Source organism: Pygoscelis adeliae, unplaced genomic scaffold (genome assembly GCF_000699105.1).
Source record: "Pygoscelis adeliae isolate BGI_AS28 unplaced genomic scaffold, ASM69910v1 Scaffold263, whole genome shotgun sequence".
In the NCBI taxonomy this organism is placed as follows: domain Eukaryota; kingdom Metazoa; phylum Chordata; class Aves; order Sphenisciformes; family Spheniscidae; genus Pygoscelis; species Pygoscelis adeliae.
The window spans coordinates 819,783-845,140 of NW_008824552.1; the positions used below are offsets into that span (position 1 = coordinate 819,783).

Below are 25,358 nucleotides of genomic sequence, written 5' to 3' on the forward strand. Positions count from 1 at the left end.
TGCAGCGGTTATTTTTATGCTGTCCTGTATTTGCTATAAGAACTGGTCCTGGAAAAACATTTTGCTCTTGATTTTGTACAGCTCACCCAGTTTCAGCAGAGTTTATTTATAGAGAGGAAAAGGACACATGAAGAGCTCACTGGTCTCTCCAAGCTGGAACAAATATTTAACTATACTCCTATTATATTAATGTTGAATTATTTTAACTGAACTAAATTTTAACACAAATACAGTAAGGTGGAAAATCTTCAGCATTAAAAATACCAGCTACAACCAATGACAATAATTAACTACTACTCACATCTGTAACATTAAGATTCAAGGTACAATTCAGATGAAAGCATTTTCTGCCATATATGTCAATGCATATGCTTATGTGCATACATGTGTATGTACACATACATATGTGTACATATGTAAATATAAATAACTACCTATGCATACAATTAATCAGCAGCCATTCACCACCAGAGGGCAGGCAAAGTATACGTAAATCCATTGTCCTATGTGCTCCCTGCACATGTCAACGAGCGAATTGTTCAGTGGCCAGAAAGGTATCACCAATGTTTTCTCTGACCATCTCCAATGACTTTCTTATCCTGAATCTCGAGCCTTACGATGACCTCATATTGCACAACGCGCTGGCTATTTTTTTTTTGTTTGTTTGTTTAGAAATTCTCTGCATTTTTCAAGGGTCAAACGGGCTGAGCTAGGAGTAACCATGGGGTAACCACAGGGAGTGTCACATGTGAAAGGTGAGAAGCTTCCTCAATGCTGCGGCTGAACGAGGAGTGGATATTGGAACATCTGTGTCTGGAGAAAGGGGAAGGTCAGTGGGAGCTGTATGCTTCCACTTTTCATTGGGCATAAGCTATTATTGTTCCTTTGCAATCAGTGAATATTCACTAGATGTACAGTAAAAGGACTGGTCCCTTCGGGGGTGTGTTAAACATTTATCAAGACTGTCTTACCTGACAACTGAAAACAGCTGAGATCTAAATCTAGTGATGTTGATATGAACCAATAAGCGATGTGGCCACTATCGTAGTCCTGAGTCCTAGGAACGGCTTATTTCATCCATTAAGATGTGAGGTGTGCTAGCAGGATCATGGACCTTCTGGAAGGGTACAATGAGCAAAGAAGAGCTTCTCTTCTTTTCACTCATGCTATGGAGAGGATAAAAATACAGGAGTCTTGACACCAGAAAGTAAATCCTAAGAAGCACACTCCTCCAACCAGGAGATGCTTATGATATGGCACAGACAGACCTTCTAGATATGATGGGTCATGAGATCTATAAGGATCATTGTCTAAAACCCAGTGCCTTTGACCTGAGGAGGAAAAGGGGTGTACAGTCTAACCCCAGAAGCTGCATCCCAATTTGCTAACAAACGTCTTTGCATTTGTCTACAAGGAGATGCTTTATAGGGGTACAGAGGCTCCTCAGGGCAGGAATCCTATTCAGGGATTTGCTCAACGGGGTGATAGATGTCAGACCCTCAAAGCAACAACAGAATGGCAGAATCACTTATAATGTTTGTAACACACCCAGAAATACCATCCCCAAGTGGCTTCTCCCAAGGAAACCTGGAAAGTATTTTAAGTGATTGATATGTCCAACCTGGGCTGGAAAGCTGGGATTTACACCAGCAGGAGGTATACCCACAACCAGCAAAAAATCCAGTTGTCTGTTTCCTGACTGCGAGAGGGACTCATTTCCTTTAATTTTGAATCTGTGTCTGTGTTAGTCACTCACCACTCCCTTCGTGTTCACAAGAGAAAGTAGTAGCTCCTTGCGGGTGACTCATCTGCTGGAGAATGAGATGAATCATGAGCAAGAAGGGCTTCCATTTCCTTCCATGGGCTGTGAGGGATCTCAAGATCGGTGGTTCATTTGACAGATGCCGACCTTGCAGATGTCTACATTTGATCAGAGATATCTCATCTTTTTCACCTATGACATCATTCTGGGGTTACAAATTTCTATAAGAAAAAGGAGACCAGGAGTTTACTCAGCTCTTCAATGCTGCTGCCACAGCTTCTTCTACCTGTGCTTGACGGGAGGCTGATGATACATGTTTGAGCATAATTATCTGTGCTTCTGTGTTCTCCATATTTCACCATTCCAGTGCACTAAACTTCCTAGTGGAAATGTAGCCTGTGCAGTGGCTCCAAAGTTTTTGCTGAGTGCATCCCACCTCCGAAATCTAGAAGATGTTCGGCGTCAAATTAAATTTTCAGCATTTGGAAAAATCAAAGAGACCGATGAGCAGGATTAAAAAGGCATTGTTTCCTTCAGGTTGTTGCCCTATGTCTGCTTTCTCTCTCCACTGAGATAACTCTTAACATTCCCTCGTGTCTCCCAGTGTACCCTCTGCTTCATTATTTGGTCCAGAGGGGTTGTTAGGTGGTGCAGGTACCTATCTCCTCCAGGAGTATGTTCCACCTGAAGCAGTGTACGCAGGGACTGCCATGATGTACTGTCTCAGCACAGCAAGGAGCATGCTCAGGGATTAAGCCAGGGTTTCAATATTTTTCCTTCGTGCAAAAAAATCTAAAATACATCATTGGGGGTGGGAGTTAGATTATTCAAGAAAAGCCAACACACAGCACAGGAAGCAAAGACATTTTGGAAATAACCCAGAATCCAGCTGTGGGCTATAAAAAAAAAATGTTTTCAATAAGTGATGACGTAGTGATGGATCAAGGGGCAATGGGAAGGATCAAAGGGTTTAAGGAACATGACAAAAATAGAGCATTTCTAACTCATTTCTTCTGTCCCTAGAATTATGATTGCAACCTCCTTTTTTTTCAGCCTTTGCCTAAAAAATCAGCATAGAAGGAGCAAAAGACAGGGCAGATCACACTCTCAACCAACTGTGGTGAAACCCTTTTCCACAAGAGCTGAAAATTACCTGTTTCATGATCAGCTTCAAGGCCTTGCAGATATAATGCCAATAATCCCTTCACTATAGCTTCCCTGCAGTAAGACACCACTTACCCAAAGTAAACACAGTAAAGAGGTGGAAAGAGAAGGGACAACAAAAAGAGAAAACGGATTATTTCAGTGGTGGTTGATAGCTTAAAGTGATTTTTGCAAGGTCTGAGTCAATAGCAGGGACTGAAAACGCCAGGTGGAGAGACCAACTTTCCTCTTCATTCTCCCACCCAAAAGAAAAATAAAAGAAGGAAGAAGAATGGATGATATTTCACACTTCGAATTGAGTAGGAGATCTAAAGAGAGAAACATGGTCTTTAACCCCATTAGCACAGACGACAGAGCAAACTGTTCTGCAGCTTATTTGGCACCACCTGATTCATAGATCCTCCTGCTATTGCAGTGGCAGGCAGAGATATGAGAAATATTTGCAAGAGAAACCACATCAGTCTCGTCTGGTTTGCCATTTCAAGATAAACCAGATTTGTCACACGGAGCACAGTTTCCTGAACCTGTTAATGAAGCTTGGGATGTTTCAAGCACAGGATAGAAGACGTCCCTGGAGACGGTAGGGGGGACAGACAAAACCCAGAGACACTTGAAAAATCTGGGTTGGATGCAGGCTGCCTCCGACCATCAGAGTTGGCAGGGCAAGTGCAAGGCAGAAAGTCTCTGCCCTTATTTCTGTCTTCTCGAGATGTTCACCTGGCAACTTTGCTTGCAAGCCGTACCTCAAAGTCTCACTGGGAAATGGTGTAAGTTTGAGGCCCACAGCCTTTGGAAAATAAAACCAGAGGACTCTGGAGACAGTTTTGGTCCCCCAAAATCCAAACACAAATTCCATTTCTCCCATTTCAACCCCCCAAAAATGATGGGGCTCTCTGCAGCTCCTGTGATATTCTTTCTCTTGCCTTGGAGTTTTGCCCTTTTGCCCACATTTTTTCCCTCTCCTTTTTCTCTTACTGTCTCACTGCCCCATGCCCCACCAACCCCCACATCTGGCCACCGTTTCCTCCCCAACTGTATTTGTGTTATCTTCTGTGGTCTTTCACTCTGTGGAAGACCCTTATCACCAAAGTACCTTATCTATATCCTGCGGTGGTACCTGCTCACGCTGGGAGTTTCAACAATATCTGCCACTCCAAGTGACGTACAACGTCCCTCAAGCACTCCACGAATGTCTCGAGCACCGTTATGTGCATTTTGCTTTCTTGTTCAATTTTCTAGCACTGCCTGCCTAGGCGTCAAGCAGTGCCTGGGGAGAGCAGCCACCCAAGAGTGACAAGATGAGCCAAGACTATGCCCATCCTGCAAATCACTGCATCGCAATGTGGACACAGCTGACCCCCTTCATAGCTAGTCACATCTGGCTGGGTGAGCATGCAGTGTCCCGGGAGAACGGGACATGCATTTTTTACCCTGCTTTTTGGATGAATTTCACAGCTACTTGGGTTATTGGTAGCTGGTTTGGAGCTAGCTAAAGTATGTCTCCTTTGCAGTTGTAAGTGGAGCTGTCTGCATCTTGCAATGGCAATGTCTTCATGGCCCAAGGCCAGGTGGAGCTGAGGAAGGTTATGGTTGGTACCAGAGGGGACTAAGCCGGGCCTAGTCCGGGGAGATGCCCAGAGCAGCATCTTCCTCGAGTTCGACTAAAGACACAGTCCCTGAGACCTGCAGGCACCATATGAGGCTGAGATGGGACAGGAGCCACAGCTAACCTGCTGACCAGGACAACCCCCCTGTCCTGCTCACCATCAGCATCAGCGCCAAGGCAAGCCAAAATCCCAGCATGTAAAGTATCACACTCCCAGTGGCAAACTTCCCTGAACAGCAACAGAAACAGAAAAAAGAGTGGCCAGAGCAAAGCTCTTGGCCCTCTTGTTCCTCATGTATTTTTTTAAAAGAACAGGCTATAATCAGAGCTGGAGGAAATGGAGCATAAATGTCAAACTTTGTTTAGTCTGGGGAAATATCATTTATAATTAGAGATGGGCATCCTGTTGACATGATACAACCTATTTTAAGCATGAGGTGAGCACGTGGTCAACGTCTAATCTTTTGCAAGTGATTAAAAACTGCCAGTTCATCTCTTCCTGGCTGGTTTCTTTTCCTTTCTTTTTTTTTTTTTTTTTTAAGTGCAATTTCTAAAAAGCAACTGGGCTAACGTCAGCACAAGATAATGATGCTTATACTGGCAATGATGTCTTGGAGCATCTCGGTAGCTGGGAGTTTTGCTTTCTGTTCATGCACTTCTGCTTATGTCCGTGCCAGCCCCACCAACCAAGGTTGCTCAGCTCTCCCATGGAAGAGTGAGAATCCCATGAGACTTGGAGGGGTTGAGCCTATGGCAGGACACAGCCCAGGGTTGACTTTGTGTGACCAGCACTGACCTGTGGCCCTTTTTTTGAAGTGGGATTTGCCAGTTGCCACATCCTGCTGCCCCAGTGTGGAGGCGTTGCAGGATTTGTGCATGGCGGGTACCAGCATAAATCATTGCAGGATTGGTGCTTGTAAGCAGTTTTTGGAGGCATGATGCTACAAGTCTTCAGGGTGTGGTGTCCCTCCTTGTGTCCTCAGGTTCTTTCATGGGGTATGCATGGGTGCATCGACGCTGTCAGATAACCTGGCTCCCCACAGCCAACCACACTGAGGGTTAGCTCTCTCATGGGCACCCTTCCCCACCAAACCAGCTTGTTCCCTCTGAGATGGGTGTAGTTCTGGGGTTTCCTTCAGGGCCTGCATCAGGTTTGGCTGCTTCTGCTCCGCACAGTCCTCCTACACTATTCCAGAGGGCTTTGCACACTGTCCCCACATTATACCAGGCACTCTGAAAGAAATGCAACAGTGAAACAATGACCTCAGGGCTGTGGGGACACTATCCAGAGCTAGATGTCTGAGTGCTACATACCTGGACATAGCCAACTTGCTCTTGAGAAGGGCCAGGTCTGTGCAGATCAGGCCACAGATCACGCCCTGGGAGAGACATCTTTAGTGGGAGAGATGTAACTGGAAAAGCATCAGCACTCAGGTGTCACTGGGAATCAGCCATAGCTTGACCCAAGTCTTCTGCAGCCCACACACCAGAGATGGAGGTCTAACAACAGCAGGATCTGTGGGAATAATTTCTTCTGCCTCCATATGAGTCTGAAATTTATTGTCAGGAGACTTATTATACTTTCTGTAATAGTTCATTTTCTTATTAGCTAGCCATGCACCACCTGGAAAATACAATTGGATCCCTGTCTCTAAGCAGCAGGTCCACAGCTATCCTCCAGGCTTGGCTGCCGTGACATCAAGTTGGCCATCAGGTTGGCCTGGCGTGGTGACAGGAGGGGATAGAATACGTCCCTGTGCCTCGGTGAACTCTCAGTCCTGGCTAGCATGGACTAAGAGGCGAGTTTCATCTTGGGTAGGAAGTATACATCAACACATCAACGTCAAGCTGATGCCAACCCAAACAGTGCAGCCGTATTCACTAGGCATGGTGCCACAAGATGAAGTGATAGTGGACAGCTAGTTCAGGCATTGCACAGGGTGGTCAGGGCCCCGTACAGCTTTCAGACCACAAGCTCATTCCTTGGTACTGTATTCTTGGGACCACCTACGTCCCATGGAAGAGCTATTCTGAGGACATCAATAAGGTTTTGCGACTGCTGTACACAAGCAAGCTTCTCCGTAGGATCTGCTTCTGTTGCCAAGACAAGTCAATGAGAGATCATTTACTTATTAATTGTTAAGCCATTTGGCCTTTAATAAATATACAGATACAGCTATACATGTACACAGGCACTAGTTTTTGCAGAAATAAAATCATTATTGTTTACTTCTTTATCGTTATGTACATGTTACTACTAAATTTATTATCCTTGTTACATACTTATTGCAACAACACGTGCAAAATATATTTACTGTGATATTTAACGAACCACATCTTTCACATCTGTAGACGTTTTCATCTTGAGTCTCCCAGTATGCTGCAGATCTGAAGTAACTGACTCACAGGAGCTGGTGTGCTACAGAAAATTAACAGTAACCTGTTGAAAAGAAGCAAAGGTTGGGAGCTGACATATGTTTAGCAGAATCCACAAAGCTGCTTGGCACATGGTATAAAAGGACACGGCTCTTATCTGATTTTAATAAGCAGATCTAGGAAAGCGGGACAGAATTGATGCTGTCCAGGAGAAGGGAGTCAGCACCCCATTTTTTTGGTGAAAATCATTGGCTATCATTGCACATCTCGGTGCAAAGGGGGGAAAACACACAATGCTGAAGCCAAAGCTCTCCTCCGAAGGGGAGGTCACTCGGTGGAGGTACTCCTCATGCACCTAAGGGAGAAGATGGGAGGTTTGCAGTGGTCCCCGGTGCCTGTGGGAGCTCCCCAGTGGGGTGGCCCAGGGAAGGTCGGGTCCTGGCTGCTGAAGCCAAGACTCGGTTTGGTCCTAAGACACCCACTCGGGAGCTGGCAAAACCCTATCAGAGGTTTGTACTCCTGCAAACTAACATGTGGAGCCAGTGGATGCCTACCCAGGTATCAGGACACTTCTAAGCAGAAGAAGACAACACGGGCAATGTGTAGGTCTCCCACGATGTCCACGGGAGCATTGCTTCTGAAATAAGAGGGAGTTTCACACCCAAGGAAAAGAGATAAAAATGCATCCCATTGCCCTTTTTAGCAGGCATTTACTTTATCACCCATTCAAGCATTAAATTGAATTTATCCTTTCCCCCAAGGGTGCGTTCGGCCATCCCACTGCTGTGCCACAGAGACACACCTGAGCTGTTGGGACACCAAACGCGATGTCTTTGCCCTACTGCAATGCTTCCCTCCAATATACCCTTTTCCTACACACCCCGTCCTGCATGGACTTGGAGGTCAGGGTTTGCAGCCAGCTCAAGTCCCTGTGATTTACCCCAACCCCAGCGAGCGCTGCCCCCAAGAACCTGCAGGTCCATGTGGCTGAAAGCACAAGCTCACATCTGTGGGACAGGCACGGCGAACTTCAGAGACAAGCACGTGTCCCCGAAGCCTGTGGAGGGGATTTTTTGTGGTATTCACAGACTGTTTCATGTGTCAATACGAGAGGAGCGTAATTACCAGCTGAGAAACTGCAGGAAATAAGCCAAGGTTGAATGAACGAAATGGAAAATAAAGAGAAGCGCAGAGGACACACACATTTTAAAACTATTACGGAGGTATGTATTCACGTGCTCATGGGAGCCTGGGAATATATAAGAGCTCATGACTGCGAAGGAATGAATTCAAGGACCAGTCTATGGGGAGTATTTTTTTTCCCTGTGACTTCAAACTTCTCTCGGAGCTCGCAGAGTTTTAGTCAGCTGGCATGCAACAGAGGTACGACTTCCCCAAGGAAACTCTTCCTCGGCTTTCGCTGGAAAGGCTGCTGGGAGAGTCCGGGAGGCAGAAGGCTGCAAGCAGAGGCGAAACCTCCTCCTCCTCCTCCTCCAGCCACAGAGCAGGTACGTGAAGACGCGTGCGAAACCGGGAGCCTGCCGGAAAGTTGAGCTTTTGACTGCGGGAGGGACGGGGGCTCTGGTGACTTAGAGCTGCAGCCTTTAAAAATAAAACAGATGAGGAAGGTACTGTACAAATAAAATATACTGCGTTTATGAACAGGCTGAGGAACTGACTAAACACGCTGTGTAGATGGCTCTATCCCCACAGCTGTATATTTAATCCATCAGGGACTTGCACTGCAGCGAGTTAGATCCTTTACGTTAAGGAGGCACCGGTTAGTTTATAACAATACAGTTGTCATATGCCTGCTTTGTTATTATTCTCCGTGTTTACAGCAATGGAAGATGGGGAGACGTTTTTTTTTTCTTTCTTCACAGGACTTTAGTCTATTTATGGTGTTACTGCATTGTAGCGCTCTGAACCAGGAGTGCTGCAGAGATCAGCATTGTGCGCTGATTAAATGCTGCTCGCCCAGCTCTCCGACACTGAGTCCTAACATAGCCTTGGGCAAATCACACAGTCCCCGGGTAAAACGGGCAAAATGCTGTTTAGCTCGTCTGCCCTTCTTACTATCAGCACTGTCATTGAACTCTCCCTGTTGGAGGACGAGGTGTGAGATGGCAGGGTTATTTTCCTACTCTTAAGATCCTGACAGCTTGAATGAATGTCACCTTGGGTGAACAATGACTTACTGACAGTGTTTTGCTGCATCTGGACTGTTATGACGAGGAATTAATGTACAGACAATATTTGGAAATAGTAAAGTTTTAGAAAATCCTATTTTATATAAAGTCACACGTAATTTTCTAAAGCCAAACCCTGCTGTATTTTTGATAAAAGTACAAACATGTTTCCCTTAAATAGAAGCCAAAGTTTGGTTTACCACAACAGTGGAAATTTGTTTTTTTCCTAAGATGTAATAATTTCAACTTTAAAATCATCTTATTTTTCTAAAATGCTGAAATCCTTTGGTTTTCAGTAACAAAAATTCACAAGCAGTCATCTCTTTCTAAAGCAGATGGTTGCAGCTTAGTGACTGTATCAGTGCTTGGCCTTTTACTAATACAATGATGGATGGATGCAAGGCGGGGTATCAGTATCATGCAAGTCAAATCTATCAGAAATAATTTTCCTCTTTTCATTTCATGAATTGAGTACACCTTTTCTTGAACACTGACTCAACCATCAGTAAAAGAGTAATTGCTGAATTAAAACCGGATTTCTCTCTTTCTTTGCTGCATTTACATTAAAGCTGATTAGGAAAGGTTCTGGTTTCTTTCCTGAATTTGAGTTTCTCCAGGAATTTTGTTCTCCAGGGACAGTATTTCATGTTCAAATAGTTTAATCTTCAAATGCCAGTTTATATCAGTTTTTGTTGATGGAAGTGTTTTCATTTTTCCACCTGCTGCTGGCCCTTCACCCAGCCCCTCTCTCACAAAGTCTCCAGGCTGTTTCATTCAATTCTCATTCATGTTCATTTTCTCTCCTGGAGAAAGGACTAGAAAGAAAAGGTGAATAAAGTAGGGGAACTGGCTAAACCCTGTATGTCCCGTTAATTAGAAAGGTTCATTTTTGGCGGGGAAGTGCTGTTGGCTGCACACCTGTCCTGGTTTCGGATAGAGGTGCGTGGGGAAAGAGGACAGAGAGAGGGAGGAGGAAGGAAGGCAGCAGCTTCTAAAGACAGGAGAAAAGCCGCGTTGGGATTACAGGAGGTGTAGGAGTCCCTGTTCTGATGTGTGGACTTGACACCAGAGAGGCAGGAGGCTGCATCTGCCCATGAGAGACCAAGCACAGTGCAGATGGCATGGGCAAACCAAACCAGGAGAAGCAGCTCCTGGAGATGTTGTAGGGTCTCAGGAGCTGGAGCTGTGCCTCCTTCTCAAAGGCTGCGGCTGAGGATGGCATGGGCTATTTATTTTTTTAATAGAGTTAATATTAATGTTGTCTCCAGCTCCCTGGTGGGATGAATCACCAGGGAGCTATTCCAGTCGAAAGGGAGCAAAACTTGTCCCGCTCCTGCCCTTGCAGTTCAGACCCACTTTCTAAGGCGGGAGCTTGTTTTGTTTACTTCTCTGGAGAGTTTGATTCATGCGGCTCAACACAGGACTCAACCCAAAAGCAGTGCCTTAGAAAGCAGCAGCGTTATGGATGGACAGACTCCAAAAGGTCTGGAGGTTCAAGACACATAATCATCAAGACATGTTCTTGTTTATCTGAAACCCTTGGGAACCTGCAGCAGATTACAGACTGGCTCGTGAGAGCCAGTGGCTGGGATTTGCTTTTCCTTCTTGCCCTGGGCCATGCTGGGAAGGGGCTTTGGAGGAGAGGAGAGGTCTGTCGAGGTGCCCACCAGCACAAATCCCCATGCCACCCCCAGCTTTGTGTGACGTGGGGTGAAATCCAGCTGATGTCGGCAGAAACTGAGCAGGCAGTGACTGCTGAGGAGACCACAGGAAAATCAGGAAGGGCCTGATTTCACAGAGTCACAGGTACAAACCCTTTGGCATCACTGGGACGGGACAGCCCTTGCTATTTTGTGCAGGTGGGCAAAAGAGCTTAATTCTCCAGTTTGCCCGATGGAGATGACCCAATCTGTCCGATGGAGGCGACCCTTGCTCTGCAGATGTGGCTACCAAGCAGACACCATGCTAATATTTCAACACCACTTTAAGGTGTAAACTGCTGGGTAGCCTAAAGCATGAAAATTTTGAAAATGGGCCGTCAGCCAAATGCGTAAGGGTCTTTGAAACTATTTGTTGTCAGATACCCTTTAGGAAAGGGGAAAGATGGTAAGGACACCGCTGATCTTTCCCAGCGCGGTTGGTGTGCCTCTAAGGCTGTGGTTTTAATGAAGCAAAGTCTTGAGCAGCAGAATCAGTGCATGCCCTTCCCTCCTGCTTTGGCATTTGTTTCTGTCCAGGCTCTTCTTCACAGTTCAGCTGGCACAGCTGCCTGGCCACTCGGTAAAACAGCTTGAGGAACAAAGCTGGCTTTTTAAAAAGCACCACCAACAAAACCCCTGCTATTTTTACCCCTGCAAATCCAAACTTCCCAAAGTGCTCTGAACATCCAGGTGTAGGAAAATGTGAAGCTGCAGTCAGCCAGGGCACCTGCTACTCTTCATTACAGGCATGATATTTGTATTCCATCTCCAAATCAAATCAAAATATACTATTAAAAAAAAAAAAAGTATTTTTCTTTTCTTGAAGAACTCCTATATTTGAGGTTTTCCTTGCGAAAGTGTCTGTGCGTTGCAAGTGCTATTGCGTGCTGCTGCTGAGGAGAACTTGAACCCAGAGCATCCAAAAGGCATTTAAACCTCTGGACACCACAGCAGTCCCCAGCTTCAAGAAGAGTTTCCTGCTTACCCCAAGGGGATTGCAGAGGGAGGGCTTGACTTTAGCGAGCATGCCAAAGGGATCAAGTGAAAAACAGCGCTGCAGCCAGCTCCAACCAAGGGAAGCTCAAGACACTACGTGCTTGGGGGAAGGTGATCAAAACCAGTCTGTTGAGAGCCCAGTCAAGGGGAACCTGTCCAGGGTTGTGATAATCTCGCTAGCAGACAGTTCTCATGAGTGCTAAACCTGTATTTTTCTATCCATTGCACCTAATCATGCCCTCTCCTGCCCGCACGCATCCTGCCACCTCCTCATAGCATTTATGCCTCTCATTTCAGGGTGCATTGCAAAGCAAACGAGATGATAAGAGCCCAGCTCTTTGGCTTATTATTTCAACCATGGGAAAAGTGCATTGCAGCAGTTCAGGCTTGTGAGGTTGGGAGACAGCAACGGGAAAATCTACGTAAAAGAGGGTTTTCCAGAAGCAGGTCTTAATTAGCAAAGCGAAGTGAGGAAACCGGCAATTAGACAGCTGCTCCAGCCCTAGAGGGCAGCACAAAATAATAAATAAAAAGCTGAACTCGCAGGCAATCTGAAATAATCTTCTGCATGACAAAAGCACCCCTTTTGCAATGGGAATTTTTCCTAGCAGGTCCGGTAGATTCAGCACTATGTACTCGCTGCCAGAAATTCAGCAGCTCATCCGGATGTCCGGACCCCTCTGCCTTTATCAAGGTCCCTAATTCCTGCCTCGTGCCATGAAAACCCTTGAAGTCAGGTACGTTGTAGCTGACAGCAGACCCCAGTCCTGCCAGCAGACTGCTATCGCACTCTGATCATTGGGACCACTGCAAAGAGAAAGAGTTATGTCTTCCAGGACAGGTTTCCAGATTCTGGGCTTTTTATATTTATCAGCCGTGAATTTGAAACCTTTAATCTTCAAGCGCTGTTTTCCTAATGATGCAGAGAGTGATTTAGGTGCAGGGGTAGGAGGCTGCAACCCTCCAGGAATGTAACTCGCGGACACAAAACCCTAAAGTAAACACGCCGCCTTGCACCACGCATGCAGCTAAACAATAAGTCACTTATTCCCCTGAGCAAACCCGTGGCCCGATCCTGACAGTTTCTCTGGCAAAAATCCTCCTTGTTTCCCAACGCCTGCCCCGAGCAAGGGCTTCAGGATGTCGCACAATAGCTGACTCTGTCCGGAGCGCAGTGGTGGCTAGGACCCAGCAAGAGCCCGGAGAGGAGTCCGGAGGAAGACAAGCAACATAATTTAAAGCAGACACTGTCCCAAATAAGGTTATTTCCCTGAAAATTGCCTTTGTTATGAAGTTACGAGTGAGCCTCTTGGTGTCCCGAATGGGTGAACGTGAAGCTGAAGAAGAAGTTCATCAGTACCAGGACTGAGCTGGTTTTGAAGAGCTGGATATGCTTTTTAAAGACATGATAAGCTGTGTTTGGGGATCCAAGAAGCCCTTGAAACAAGGTAAATGTGGAATATTCACTCTTTTTAACCCTGAAGGCTCTAACATGGCAGCGAAGAGTCTTGTGTGTAAAAAGATCAGACCCTGGGGAGTTTGGTTTGTTTTGTGTATTCTCTTGTATTTAACCTCTTTTGGCACAGGAGAACGTCTCTGTTAATTGTCTAAGCAGTAACAAAAATTACCTTTGGAGGAAATTTGGAAGGTGCTGCTGTTGTTAGCTACAAGCAACATCTATGAAGTGGTTTCAAGGTTAATAATGTAATAGAGATGGAGTCAAATATTGTTCTGGCGTGGGAACTGGGCAAACTGGGATTAAACCCTGGTTCTTCCATGGTTTCAAATGTGTCTTGGGGCAAATCACTGCTCTTCTCAGCCTTTGCCCTCCCATCTGTTAAGTGCACGTGCTGATGTGGTTTGGGTACCATGTTTTTTCTAGATGCTAAATTATTTGCCCCACTTAATAAGATTCCTTGGAGGTGTTACTCCCTGAAATCACCTATATTTTTCAGCTGTGGATGGGGCTGGATAATTTTGAAGTACCTTAATGGAAAGCTGTGACACTGAATGCCGTTCAGAGCTCAATCCTGCTCTGAGGTATGCTGGGATTTTTATCACAGCTGCCAGTGGGAGCAAACTGGCAATGAGCACGAAGCTGCTTCAACTCTGGGAAAGCCTCAGAGCACTAAAAAAGCTCCTTTGGGCTGAGTTGCTGCTACTGCTGCTCCCGGGTTGTTTTTGTAAGCTGTGGTTAGAGACATCAGTGCCAGTGCCTGCAGGCAGGGTTTAGCGGTGATGCTCTCTGACACCAGGGCAATGGGGGTCCTGTGAGCCCTGAGCTCCATGCTGGGAGAGGGTGGTGGGCATCTGAGACCTGCCCAGAGGGCAGAGAGGAGGGGGACACAGTGCTGTGTCACGTTAGATGGGCCTAAAAGTTGTCCAGAGAAAAGCTAGGCAGAGAAAAGCTCTTCAGCTGAACTGAGTATCAGCTTGGGAAGGGAATCTCCATGAGCAAGGAGGTTGTGCTGTACCATGAGGAGTGGTTTACCCTCCTCTGGACCGAATGTATGTGGTCTCATATTGGAAGAGACCACCACGTCCTAGTGTTTCAGGGTGTGACAGCCACCTTAGAAACACTTTGAGGGACAGCATCCTTGCTTACTACAGATCTGTCTTACACAGCAAGCCATTAAATCAGGTTTTTGTGTTCAAATACATCAACCTCCTAGTTGCTTTATAAACTTAAAATTTAGGAAGCTTCAAAGCATGTTAAGACCCCGGGTTGTGTCAGGTTTAGCATTCAAGAAGCAAAGGGACCATTTTTTGAACTGGCAGTGTGACAAGAGAAGACATCGCAGAGCATACGGGACGCACGCTGTCCATCAGGGTGGTGCCCTGTTGCGGGTAATACCCATGGAGATTTCATCAGCTTAATTCACTGGATTTAAACAGAAACGATTTCCATTTGAGGGCTCTGAGTAAAGCCTTGTAATCATCAGTATGTTTGTCTTTTCTCTCAGTTCCAGCAAACTAATACCCAAATGATAAAACTCACTTTCTCCTCAGAGGAGGAGGCACCCACTCCTCTAAGCCTGAAGAATGAGGAACAGAGGGGGTATGACAGAGGCATTATAGATGGTGGTATCAGCAATTCTTCCTTCCATAGGGTGATTTCAGTGTATTTTGCAAACAATAATTAAAAGGGTCGAAAACGTCCTTGGTCTTGTTTTAGAGGGGGGAAACAGACTTCTGATCCCGCTGCTGAGCCCCAAAGACAAACTCCAAGCTCTTTCACCTTGGGGTCCCAGATCATCATCCATCACTAGTTGTTTCCCTCAACAGGAAGGAATGTGCAATCTGAAAATAGAGTAGCTGTGGCCTAAGCCTCCCCAGTTTCTCTCTTTCTAGTACACAACTCTTTTCTCTGGTTGGGAAGTGGAGGGATGGGCAGGTTCCCATAGTGAACCTGTTGGCATTGCTGTTCAGCAATTGGTATTGCTGCGCGGAAGCGTGGCCATCAGCTGCATCCCTCAAACAGTGACTAAGCGGAGGGATCTCCACCAGCTGGGAATGATCCCATCTCTTTTGTTTCCAGCCTCCTGATGCTCTGTGGGTGGAAGCTGCTGAGTAACGTTACGTTGATGCCGGTTTTTGGCGGCACATGTGCATGGGATTGGCACGCGTCTGGAGCTTGCCAGACGCAGGCTTGCTCCTGGAAAGACTTAAGAGCAGTGCTAGCTAAGCACTGCTGCATGGCTTCCAGTTGGGAGCTGGCATGTGTCTCACCGGCTCTGGAGGCAGGACCAGCTCAGATCTGCCTGCAAGAAGCCATACAAATACAGACAGATTCGGCATGTTTGCAACACAGGCTGTCATAAAGAAGTGATATCTAGAGCTCACATCAGTGGTGACCACAGCCAGAGACCTCATTAGTGTCCACCTAGAAAGAAGCTGTTTGAATGACGAATGCTTTTCCTTGGCTTCGTTTGCATTTTTCTCCCATTGCCCAGTGACAGGCCTCCCATTGCTGTTTGCTCCTTTTGCAGTTATTTCTATGCTTTTTTCTGGAGTGCTTTCCAAACAGTTAAACTCTGATGAATCCTTCATTTCACACAAATCCATTCCATTTTATATCTGTCTCTTTATAAGGCATCTGCTTTCAAATGTATTTAAAAGCCTGCCCATACCTGGGATGTATAAAATGGAAAACTAACATTCGGACAAAAAGTTCTCAGTCCATTCTTTAAGCTGTTTATATTAACTCAACAAATCTGGATGAATGTGTAAAAGCTCTTTGACACTCTGGGATGAGAGGAGTGGAAAATGTTGTGGATGGAAATGGAAACTGTTCCCAGTGCTTGTTGTTTCTGAGTGGCACCCGTTCGCTTTGCTCAGGACTTGGGACCCCAAAACTCCAGCCCAGTTGAAAGTACCTGAGCTGCCTTTATGGGAAAAGTGAAGGTAACTCGGTCTTCAGTGGTTGTCTGTCTCCATGATGCCAGACACTCTGCCCAGCTTGAGCATCTGGACTTCATTGGGTGGCCTGGGTATCGTCTAGGTAGCAGCTGAAATCACACTGGGGCGATCCCATGAAATGCCTTAGACCTTCCTTTCAAGTCCTCGTATAAATCTCTCTTTTTTCCCGCTAGGCTCAAAGGGATGCAAAGGTACATAGGCAGGTCGTAAGTGAGGTAGGCTCAGAGATGGGTTAATTTATTGCACCGCATGTGTGTTTCTCCATGTTAGATGATGATCTGGTGCCAGCTTTCGCATGCATTGACCACTGTGTCACATTTGAAATCTAACCATAACTACTTTTACCTGCAGAACCATGAAACTGTACGTCATCTTCTTCCTGGCAGTGGTGAACAGAGGGACCTCTAACTATCAGCCCACAGAGGGGATGCCCTGTGAAATGGTAAGGCTGTCTCCCTACTCAGGCCCCTTGAGATCCTGGATGATGTTGGGACCCCCTTGTTACAGGCACTGCACAAATAGCTATGGTCTCTGAGAAGGGAAACCCCCCCAGGACCAGGCTCTCCGCGATGGCAGAGGTGGGCTTTGCTATGTTGATGGATGCTCAGCAAGCTGTTCTCAGGCTATGTCCTTGTTGTAGTGACAGCACAGAAAAGGGGGGGGGGGGGGGGGGGGCGTTTTTTCATTTTTTTTCTTTCTGGGACGCTAGGGTCATTATCTCATTTTTTTTCTAAGGGGGAACTGGTTAAAAGAAATTCGACCTGATTTCCCCAAGACTGTACAGGGGTTCTGTGACTGAGAGTGAAAGAACTTGGACCTCAAATCGACTCCTTTATATCAGGCCTGAGTTCTTTGTGTTTTAAATAAAGCATCTTCTGTGAAATACATCTATACCAGCCCTTTTGTAATAACAGGGAGACTGATCTCCTCTGCCCTGACACAGCATTGCTGCCAGGGGAGTTGTACTTGACTTCTGCTGGAGGTAAAAGAAGTGACAAAGCCTCTCGCTCCAGTACAAAATTTTCTCCTTGAATTTTTGCAAGCACCTGGTACAATATTATAAATGTTATTCATAGCTGAACTTGCTCCCTTCCCTATCCAAGTGCTTCTGACTGTAACAGGCCACTTAAAAATACTTATCTTTTTTTTTCTTTTTTTGAACGTTGAAGCTGTTCAGCACAAATCCTCAAGAATTTCCAAAATAGGGAAAAAAGTAATTTGCTAGCTGTACACATCTCCCTTATGGGACTCATTCCATTCCTGCCCACCCTGCCGTATTGCTGCACTTCCTGAATTCCAGAGAAATTAAGACCTAATATATATAAAAAGATCTTGGGAAGGTGACTGGGTAGCTCAATTCATTGGCTGGAGAGGGAAGACTGATGAGGTCTTGGGTCCCATGTATCACGTGAAGGCTGGGCGAGACACCCAACAATCCAAGCAGATTCGCCCCGTCCCATTTCTGGATGGGTCACAGGTCAGGCTGGTTGCTGAGAAGTAAACACATGCTTGTTTCCACCACTCCACTGTAAACTGCTTTCATCAAGCCAGCAACCCAATGAGGCTGGGATAAATTCGGCCCCGACAGAAAACACGCTGCAGTCAGGGGCTGGGATGCTCATCTGGTATAAATTAACAGCTCAGCATCGCTCGTGTCGATGGAGCTTTGCTCGTCTTCCTTCGCTGGGCGTTTGGTCCAATGGAAGGAGGAGGGTGTAAATCCAAACACATTTCCACGCAGCTTGAAGAAAGAGGGAGCTACTGGATCAGCTGATGGGTCCACTGGGAGTCCCGCTTACTTCACATGACGATTTTCCGTCACAGCCTCACTGTTTTACACGTTACTCTCCCTGTGGCGACACCTTTAGAATAGCAAAGGCTCAGAAATGGAAACTTTCATCCCAGATCTCGTGGAAGAGGCATGAGTCAGAAACCTGTGCCCCTCTCTGACTCACCACTGGTGCTCCTGTCATTGAACCAAAGCCTTGTAGAAGAGGTTTTAGGAAGTAAACAGTCCCTACGAGACCCCTGAGATGGGAGTGAGCTGCACTGATTATACAAGTTACTGCACATCTGCCCGTTTGCGAGACAGCAAGGTATGGCTTAAATGTCAGGACGTTCTTCCTAACTCATACTGCCACGCAAGGAGAGGGGCTTCCACTACTTCATGTTTTACCTCCCAAAGAAAGATGTTTCTGCTAATTCTTGTTAACTGGGAAAGGAGGAGCTCCCAAACAATTCATAGAAGGGAAGGGTTTTTAGCAAATTATACATTACCTTGCAGTGAGGTCATGCAAGAACACACGCATAACCGGTTATCATAGGTCAGCTGATATGTGGTACCTGGGCAAATTGCTAAGATTTGGTTGTGTAGCTGAGCCTCCACCTGGGCAGCTCTTCTAGAGAATAGGCACGGACACTGTGCAAGCACAAGTCAGCACCAAGTGGCTCCAGCCCAAATCCTTTGGTTCAAATGCTCATGGGTTTACACAGGAGAACACGAGTGGAGGCTTGGATCCAGCTGCTTCGTTTGTAGGGCTTTTACTAAGGTGGGTGACAACTTCCACCCGGTGCCGAGCAGTGAAGAACTGGAGTCAGAATCCAAACGATGCTCACCTTTTGAGCTGTCGGTTCAGTTTTTCACCAGCACCTGGGTGGAACCAGACACTGAAGAGACCAAGTGCTCCCCACCCTGCAGTATTTCTTGCCAATGGACTTCAAACAAACCGGTGGCAGCACTGGCAGAGAGGATAAAGTCAGAACATGAGACTAGCAAAAACCTCTTTTCCAGCCTCAGGCTGTCAACCCATTGGGCTACGGGGTGGGAGGAAGGGAGATACACGCAAAACAGATGCTGTTTGCTCTGTCCCACTGAGACGTGCTTCATCTTTTCTTCCTAGTGCTGATGAGAACGAAATTCATGAAGTTTGAGCCTCAGGGGAGAAAAGATGGTGCAGAACAGACTAGATAAGAAATTCAGCGAGGATCAAAATAGTCAGTGAAAAGGAATGAAAGTTTAAAAAAAAAAATGGGAGGGGAAATGTTATAGGAACAAATGGCAGACGGTGGGAGGTATAGATTTTATCAGTCCCTTTTATCACTGGGAGGGTTCAGTGGATACAGATTAAAGGCCCAATCCTGCAAGATACGTGGTGAACTGGGACTGACCTCTCCCCCATCGACTTCAGTGAAAACCAGCCGGCTGGCATCGACGGGAGCTGGATCAGGACTTTGTTAAGTGCTGGGTGCCCAGAGGGAGTGGAGGGTGCTCAACACTTGTTGAGAACTGGCTCAAAGTGTGGGAAGAAACCTGGCATCTGCCTTAGACTGCAAAGGGGCTGCTGCTTTTTCACTCTGGATATTTGTATCCTTCTGGCTTCTCCCCTCTTCCACAAACCAAGCAAGAAGAGAGTTCCTGCTCTGTTATTTGGGCCTCGGAGCTAAGCCCAACTCTATGCACATTTTAGCTCAAAATGAGCAATTCTACAGTGGCTTTGCAGGAAAGAAATAATGTCAGGGAGAAGCCAGAAAATTCCCTTCTCTTTTTTTCTGATTTGTTTAGCTGGGGGAGATTTGAGTGAGTTGGAGGGAAAAAAGGAAGGGGTTCAGGTTTTAATAGGCCATTTACTTGGGATCTTTGGGAAAGTTGTATCATGGGAAGGACTGCGGAGCAGCTTGTGTATATCTAGAGTTTGGATGAGCACTTACACTTCTCTGGCACATTTTTGTGCAGTCTCCAAAACTCATATGATGCAAAAGAGATTCACAAAACACTGACTATTGCCCCACTTCTCCTCAACAGACCTGCCACTTCATTCACCTAAAAGTTCACATGGAACAGATGGTTTTTAATATTTTTTTTACTTTTAATATTTCTTTAATGTCTGAAAAGCTTTGCGTCATGGAATCTGGATTCTGCTTCTCCACAGAAGTTAAGATTCAACAGATTTTTTTTCTTTCTTTTCTTTCTGATCTTTTCACAAACAGTACATGACCCAGTCACCCAAATACATTCATAACAAGAGTTTTCCTCCAGTAAATTAAATGCCGCCTAAGCCTTTCGCATTCCACTTCCTCCCGCTGCTGTATGTTCTCCTTAGTAACAAAATACAGCTTGACATTTATGTAAGGATGATCGTGTTCATGTTTCCAATGTTCCTTATGAACACACACTCCAGATTTTGCTCTGGACACAGATTCAGTCCTAGCTGCAATTAAACAGACATGCATCTAGAAGATGAATTTGACTTTGACGCTTGGGTTTTTTCTCTACCCTGTTGCTGAGAATTGGACTGAAAAGGCGTGACCCTGACTGCACATCACAGCTTTTTTCCTCTCAAAGCTGGCTTTACATAATTTGTCTTTTCCATACTGTATCACGGGTGTCTTGTGTGCTTAATTATGCCATGGCTAAAAGAAGACATAATCAAATATCTGAGGGTGTGACTAAGAAGGAGAGAGATGGGTTTTGTGCTATAGGATCCTTATACGTTTCTCCACCTCCTTGCTGTGGGACCTATGCTGCCAAAAGGGTGAAGCTCTTCTAAGTACTACTTACTATTGCAAGTAGAGCTTGCAAAATCTAGTACAATGATGAAGCTGAAAAAAACATCAGAACAAAAGTGAGGAAACGGTGCTTGATTGCAATGGAAAGAGGGCAGAACTCCTTCACTTGGGACTATTAAAATGAGCCCGCAAGAAAGGTACAAAAAGGAAAACATTTAGTAGGTATCACAAGCAGATAAAACTCTCTACTCTTGTAAGTCAGAAATTTCTTTAAAATGAAATGAGTGTTGTTAGCTGCAAAGAAGTGTTACGATTATTGTTCTTGCTGTCTGAATGCTCAGAGAAAGCAGTGTGATCAGTGTTTCAGAAGAAGGGTCTGCCTGGATGCTGAATGTTATTTTCTTTATATTTCATGCAAAGATGTTTTTCATTTGTCATGTGACAACCCCTTTTCTCTCTTTTTCTGGCAGGCAAACTCTCAGGCATTTTGCCACAACAAAGACCTCCACCAAATCCCTCATGAGCTCCATCCGAATGTAAACAAAATAGATCTGTCTGACAATCTGATTCAAAGAATCCTTGAAATGCCGTTATCATTTTACACTTCCCTCCAGTGCTTGGATTTAAGCTCTAACCAGATAAGCTTCATCACGCCTGGAGTCTTTGCACACATGACGAGTTTGCTGGAAATAAATTTAGCCAACAATCACTTATATGAGCTTGCTCAGAATGGGACAGAGGGGATTGGACTCTTACCCAAGGTGGAAATACTGGACTTGTCCCACAACAGTCTGTACAATGGGATGGCTGAGTATTTCATTAAACAAGCTCCAGCACTGCGGTATCTTTCCTTGGCAGACAACAGTATTATAATGATATCACACAAGATGTTTCAGGGATCTCCCAATCTTGTGGAGATAGATCTTCAGAGTAATATCATCATGGAAATAGAAGAAGGTGCTTTTGAGACTCTAGTGAACCTTTCCAAACTCAATCTCTCCATGAATTCAATTACTTGCATCTCTGATTTCAACCTCAGGCAGCTGGAGATACTTGACCTTAGCAGGAATAGCATTGAGACCTTCCACACCACAAAGTCAGATGATGAATATAGCTTAAGATGTTTGGATCTGAGTGAAAACAAACTGCTCCACTTCCCAGTCTTCCCCCAGGTAAATAAGCTGGTAATTCTGAATTTATCAAAGAACTTAATCCAGCTCACTGCTGAATCCCCTCATAATAAAATGGACTATATGGAAAACGAATGGCTAGATGCTTCTTTTCATCTTCTTGATCAGAAGCAAAGTAGAAACAAAAGTTCTCTTTATTTATCCCAGCTTGTATATTTGGACTTAAGTTATAATGAAGTCAAATCCATTCCGGATGAGTTCTTTGAATCAATGTTGTCCCTTCACACCCTTAATCTCAGTAAAAACTGTCTTCAGGCATTTGCAGTAACTTATGACAGTGCATTGATCTCCCTAACTGTCCTCGACTTGAGCTACAATGCTTTGCAGAACCTTCTCCTAGATGCTGGCACGTTGTCAAACTTGAAGGAGCTCTATGTCCAAAACAACCACCTTCAGACCCTGCAATTTGATATCTTCTCAAGTCTTCCTACACTCAGACTGCTTAATCTACAGAGCAATAATATCAGCCTTTGCAGCATGTACTCAGGATTAGCTAAGCAAAGACTTGCTGGAGAGGAAAGTGGCTGTGTATCATTTGTTGATTCTCCTACTCTTCGGTACTTGTACCTTGCCGACAACATGCTGAACATCCTACCGGCGTACACTTTCTACAAGACTTCTCTGATTGTCTTGGATCTCTCCATAAACCCCGGACTAAAAATAGAAGTTAAAGCATTATCAGGACTGGAAAAGTCTCTGGAATATTTGTATTTACATGGCAATAGCCTGATAGATTTAAATATTGACTTGCCTTGTTTTAGTCACCTTAAACATTTAAACCTCTCTGAAAATCAGCTGAACTGGCTGCCTAAGTGGGGTAGTGACTCTCCACTGGAAGTTCTGGACCTGCGGAACAATAGGTTTAGTACATTACAGAGCAGCAATATTTTAGCATTAGAAAATTCCCTTAAAAACTTGTATCTCACTGGGAACCCACTCAACTGCTGTGGAAACATCTGGCTCTCATCAATGATCCAGAACCAAAATGTCCAGATCCCTAACGTGGAGCACTTAACGTGCCAGTACACTCAGAACTTTGGGTACCAGGAAGAAATGCACATCGGGAACATTAGACCAGAAGACTGTGAAAAAGAGGATCTAAAGAAAATCAACTTCCTTATTATATTAACATTTGTGTTGGTTTTATCCGTGATCATCATTGGCGTGGGTTCATTTTTTTGCTTCCGCAGGCAAAACTTTAGCCATCAGTTTAAAGCATAGGAACACAAAATGCCTTGAAAACTGAAGAAATCAGGTGCTACACTGCCGGTGTGTAGAAATGAAGGGTAAAATTCTCATCTTTGATTTTTAACTGTGGATTTTAAGACAGTTTCAAAGCGCCCCTGAACTGCACCACTATAGCGCTCTGGGTTGCAGGGACTGAAAGGAGAATTTGCTGTGTTTTGCACTTGTTTCATTCACAAGCAGATCTGCTTAAAAAGTTTATACAGTGTAAAGCCCTGCTGTTGTTTTGAGGGTTGTGTAATTTAAACCAGACCAAAAGAAAAAGCCCTCTAAGGTCTTGAGACTTTTCACTAAGCTCAGAGATACTTTGTGATGTCACCTTCACAGGAAGACTTTTTGCAGATTGAGCATTATAACTGAATCACCTTTTTATGACAGTCATTGATGACATCATCTGAGTAGGAAAGACCTTCTCAAAGTTATGTGCCTCCATGAGATATTTTGCTTTGAGCTATGAGCTTTGCTTTTTCCTAACTGGTTAGAAATAACAGCTCCTAACCCTTCTTAAGCTTAAATCATACAAGCCAACACCAGGGTGGGCCAATAAGCAATCTTTCAGCCCTTGAAGTTGGTTGCAAATCTCCCATGAGTTCCAAAACAACGAGAATTTAGCTAAAAAAGGAAATCACAGTTCATGTCTGTTGTGCTCATGGCTGCCATTTAGAAAATCCACAGCTATCCATGGGAGCCAAAGACCTCGGTGGTAGGAACCTCTTTGGATACCTCTTTGCTTGCAGTATGTTGCTCCAGCCACTGGAGCAAGGCACAAGAGGTGGATGAGGTTAATTAGTCTTGGCACTTAATACCCACGAGGGACGTAAGAGAAACCTCAGGTGTGAAACAGCTGCACTATATGTTACCCAGATCTGCTCAGAAGGTCACAGGTCCACAGTTCAACTCAAAGAGGAGAAATTTGCCCCTCGCGTGCAATACATATTTAACTGGGTTTAATGTGAAGAAATTCATCTCTGGGGTGAATGCTTTCTAAAAGAAAAATCTTGGAGAATGAATTTCAACCAGCTACCATTGGACTGAAATGTTTATATTTCTAAGGAAAACTGTTGGGAACTCACTGCATACAGTTGCATTTCAATGCAAAAAAATAATATGTCTATTTTTAAAGGTCACAGGAGGTTAGACAGCAAAAAGGTGTTTTAAAGATACCGGTGTGAAACAATACACAGGGAACCTAGTCCTGGGCTGTTATTCAGATCAGAGGTCCACTGTCTCTCCCTGGAAAGAGATTATGGTCTAGAGGACTGGCTGCAAGAAAAGTTATGTAGATCCTCATTCTGTGCTGGGTTTAACGTGGCCATCCTGTTGCGTTGCTAAAAGCTGACACTGACATATGTTATGCCCCGTACTCTGACAGTGGATTCACCCTTTTGAAGTGAAAAGGAGCTCACCAACAGTGGGAGTCTGACCTACTAACGGGGTTCAATGGCTTCAAAAGGAGCTATATCAGGTTTCCTGTTAATGCCAGGAACTGTACATTAAGGCACATAAGAGAAATCGAAGTCAAACCAAAACCTGTCCAGGTAAATAACTCAGAGTCAAATTGCTGCTCCATTTCTGTTTCTTCCAGCTAGTGAATGTCAAAAATAACACACTACAAAAAGGTGTACAATTCTATTTTTAAAGCAGTTATGTAAGAAACTGGCTGGTAGTTTTCATTGTGAAATTTTGTACAATAAAAACACCTTTGAATTTTGTAAAAAGCACAGGGTTGTGAATATATTAAAGCACCAGCTTGGAATGCTCCACAGATAAAAAGCTATGTCTTCCTATTTTTCTATGGTGTTCAGACTCCACCTTAGACCTTTACCTTCTGGTCCTGAAGCAGGGACAGCTGCTCCATATCTTAGAGTACAACCAATGGAGAACAAGGAGCTCTACTGAAGACGTAGGTAAGAATTTGCACAAACTGTCAGCAGCAATAGGGCCTGATCTAACATCTACGAAAGTCAATGCTACCCATTGGCTCAAGCTCTTGTTCTTGTAGGAGAAAGTTTGCACAAGCAGCAAACCCAGGGATTAGTTGGAAGCCCGATGCTGACGTCGGTGAGCTTTTCCTTTGGTGTGAAAGCAAGCTGAGCTGTGCGCCCAGACGTGGGCTAATTTATCCATACACTGAGTTCGTGCCTTTTGTGTCAAGCATGGCAAGACTACACCTCCTTCTAAGAGCCAGTATTAGCTTGGCTGCCA

The 25,358-nt window shown here is 45.0% G+C and overlaps 1 protein-coding gene across 2 annotated transcripts; it reads left to right on the forward strand.

The window, feature by feature from the left end:
• Positions 1 to 8,386: 8,386 nt before the first annotated feature.
• On the forward strand, positions 8,387 to 24,893 carry LRRC32 (leucine rich repeat containing 32). Of its 2 annotated transcripts, none has more exons than XM_009321938.1 (3): positions 8,387 to 8,416; positions 16,564 to 16,654; positions 21,189 to 24,893. In XM_009321938.1, exons 2-3 carry the CDS (start codon positions 16,568 to 16,570, stop codon positions 23,127 to 23,129), a joined length of 2,028 nt encoding a protein of 675 aa, XP_009320213.1. In that variant the 5' UTR covers positions 8,387 to 8,416; positions 16,564 to 16,567; the 3' UTR covers positions 23,130 to 24,893. The 2 variants fall into 2 exon arrangements, with proteins under 2 accessions (XP_009320213.1, XP_009320212.1); XM_009321937.1 differs by lacking the exon at positions 8,387 to 8,416 and adding an exon at positions 13,215 to 13,241.
• The last annotated feature ends 465 nt before the right edge of the window (positions 24,894 to 25,358 follow it).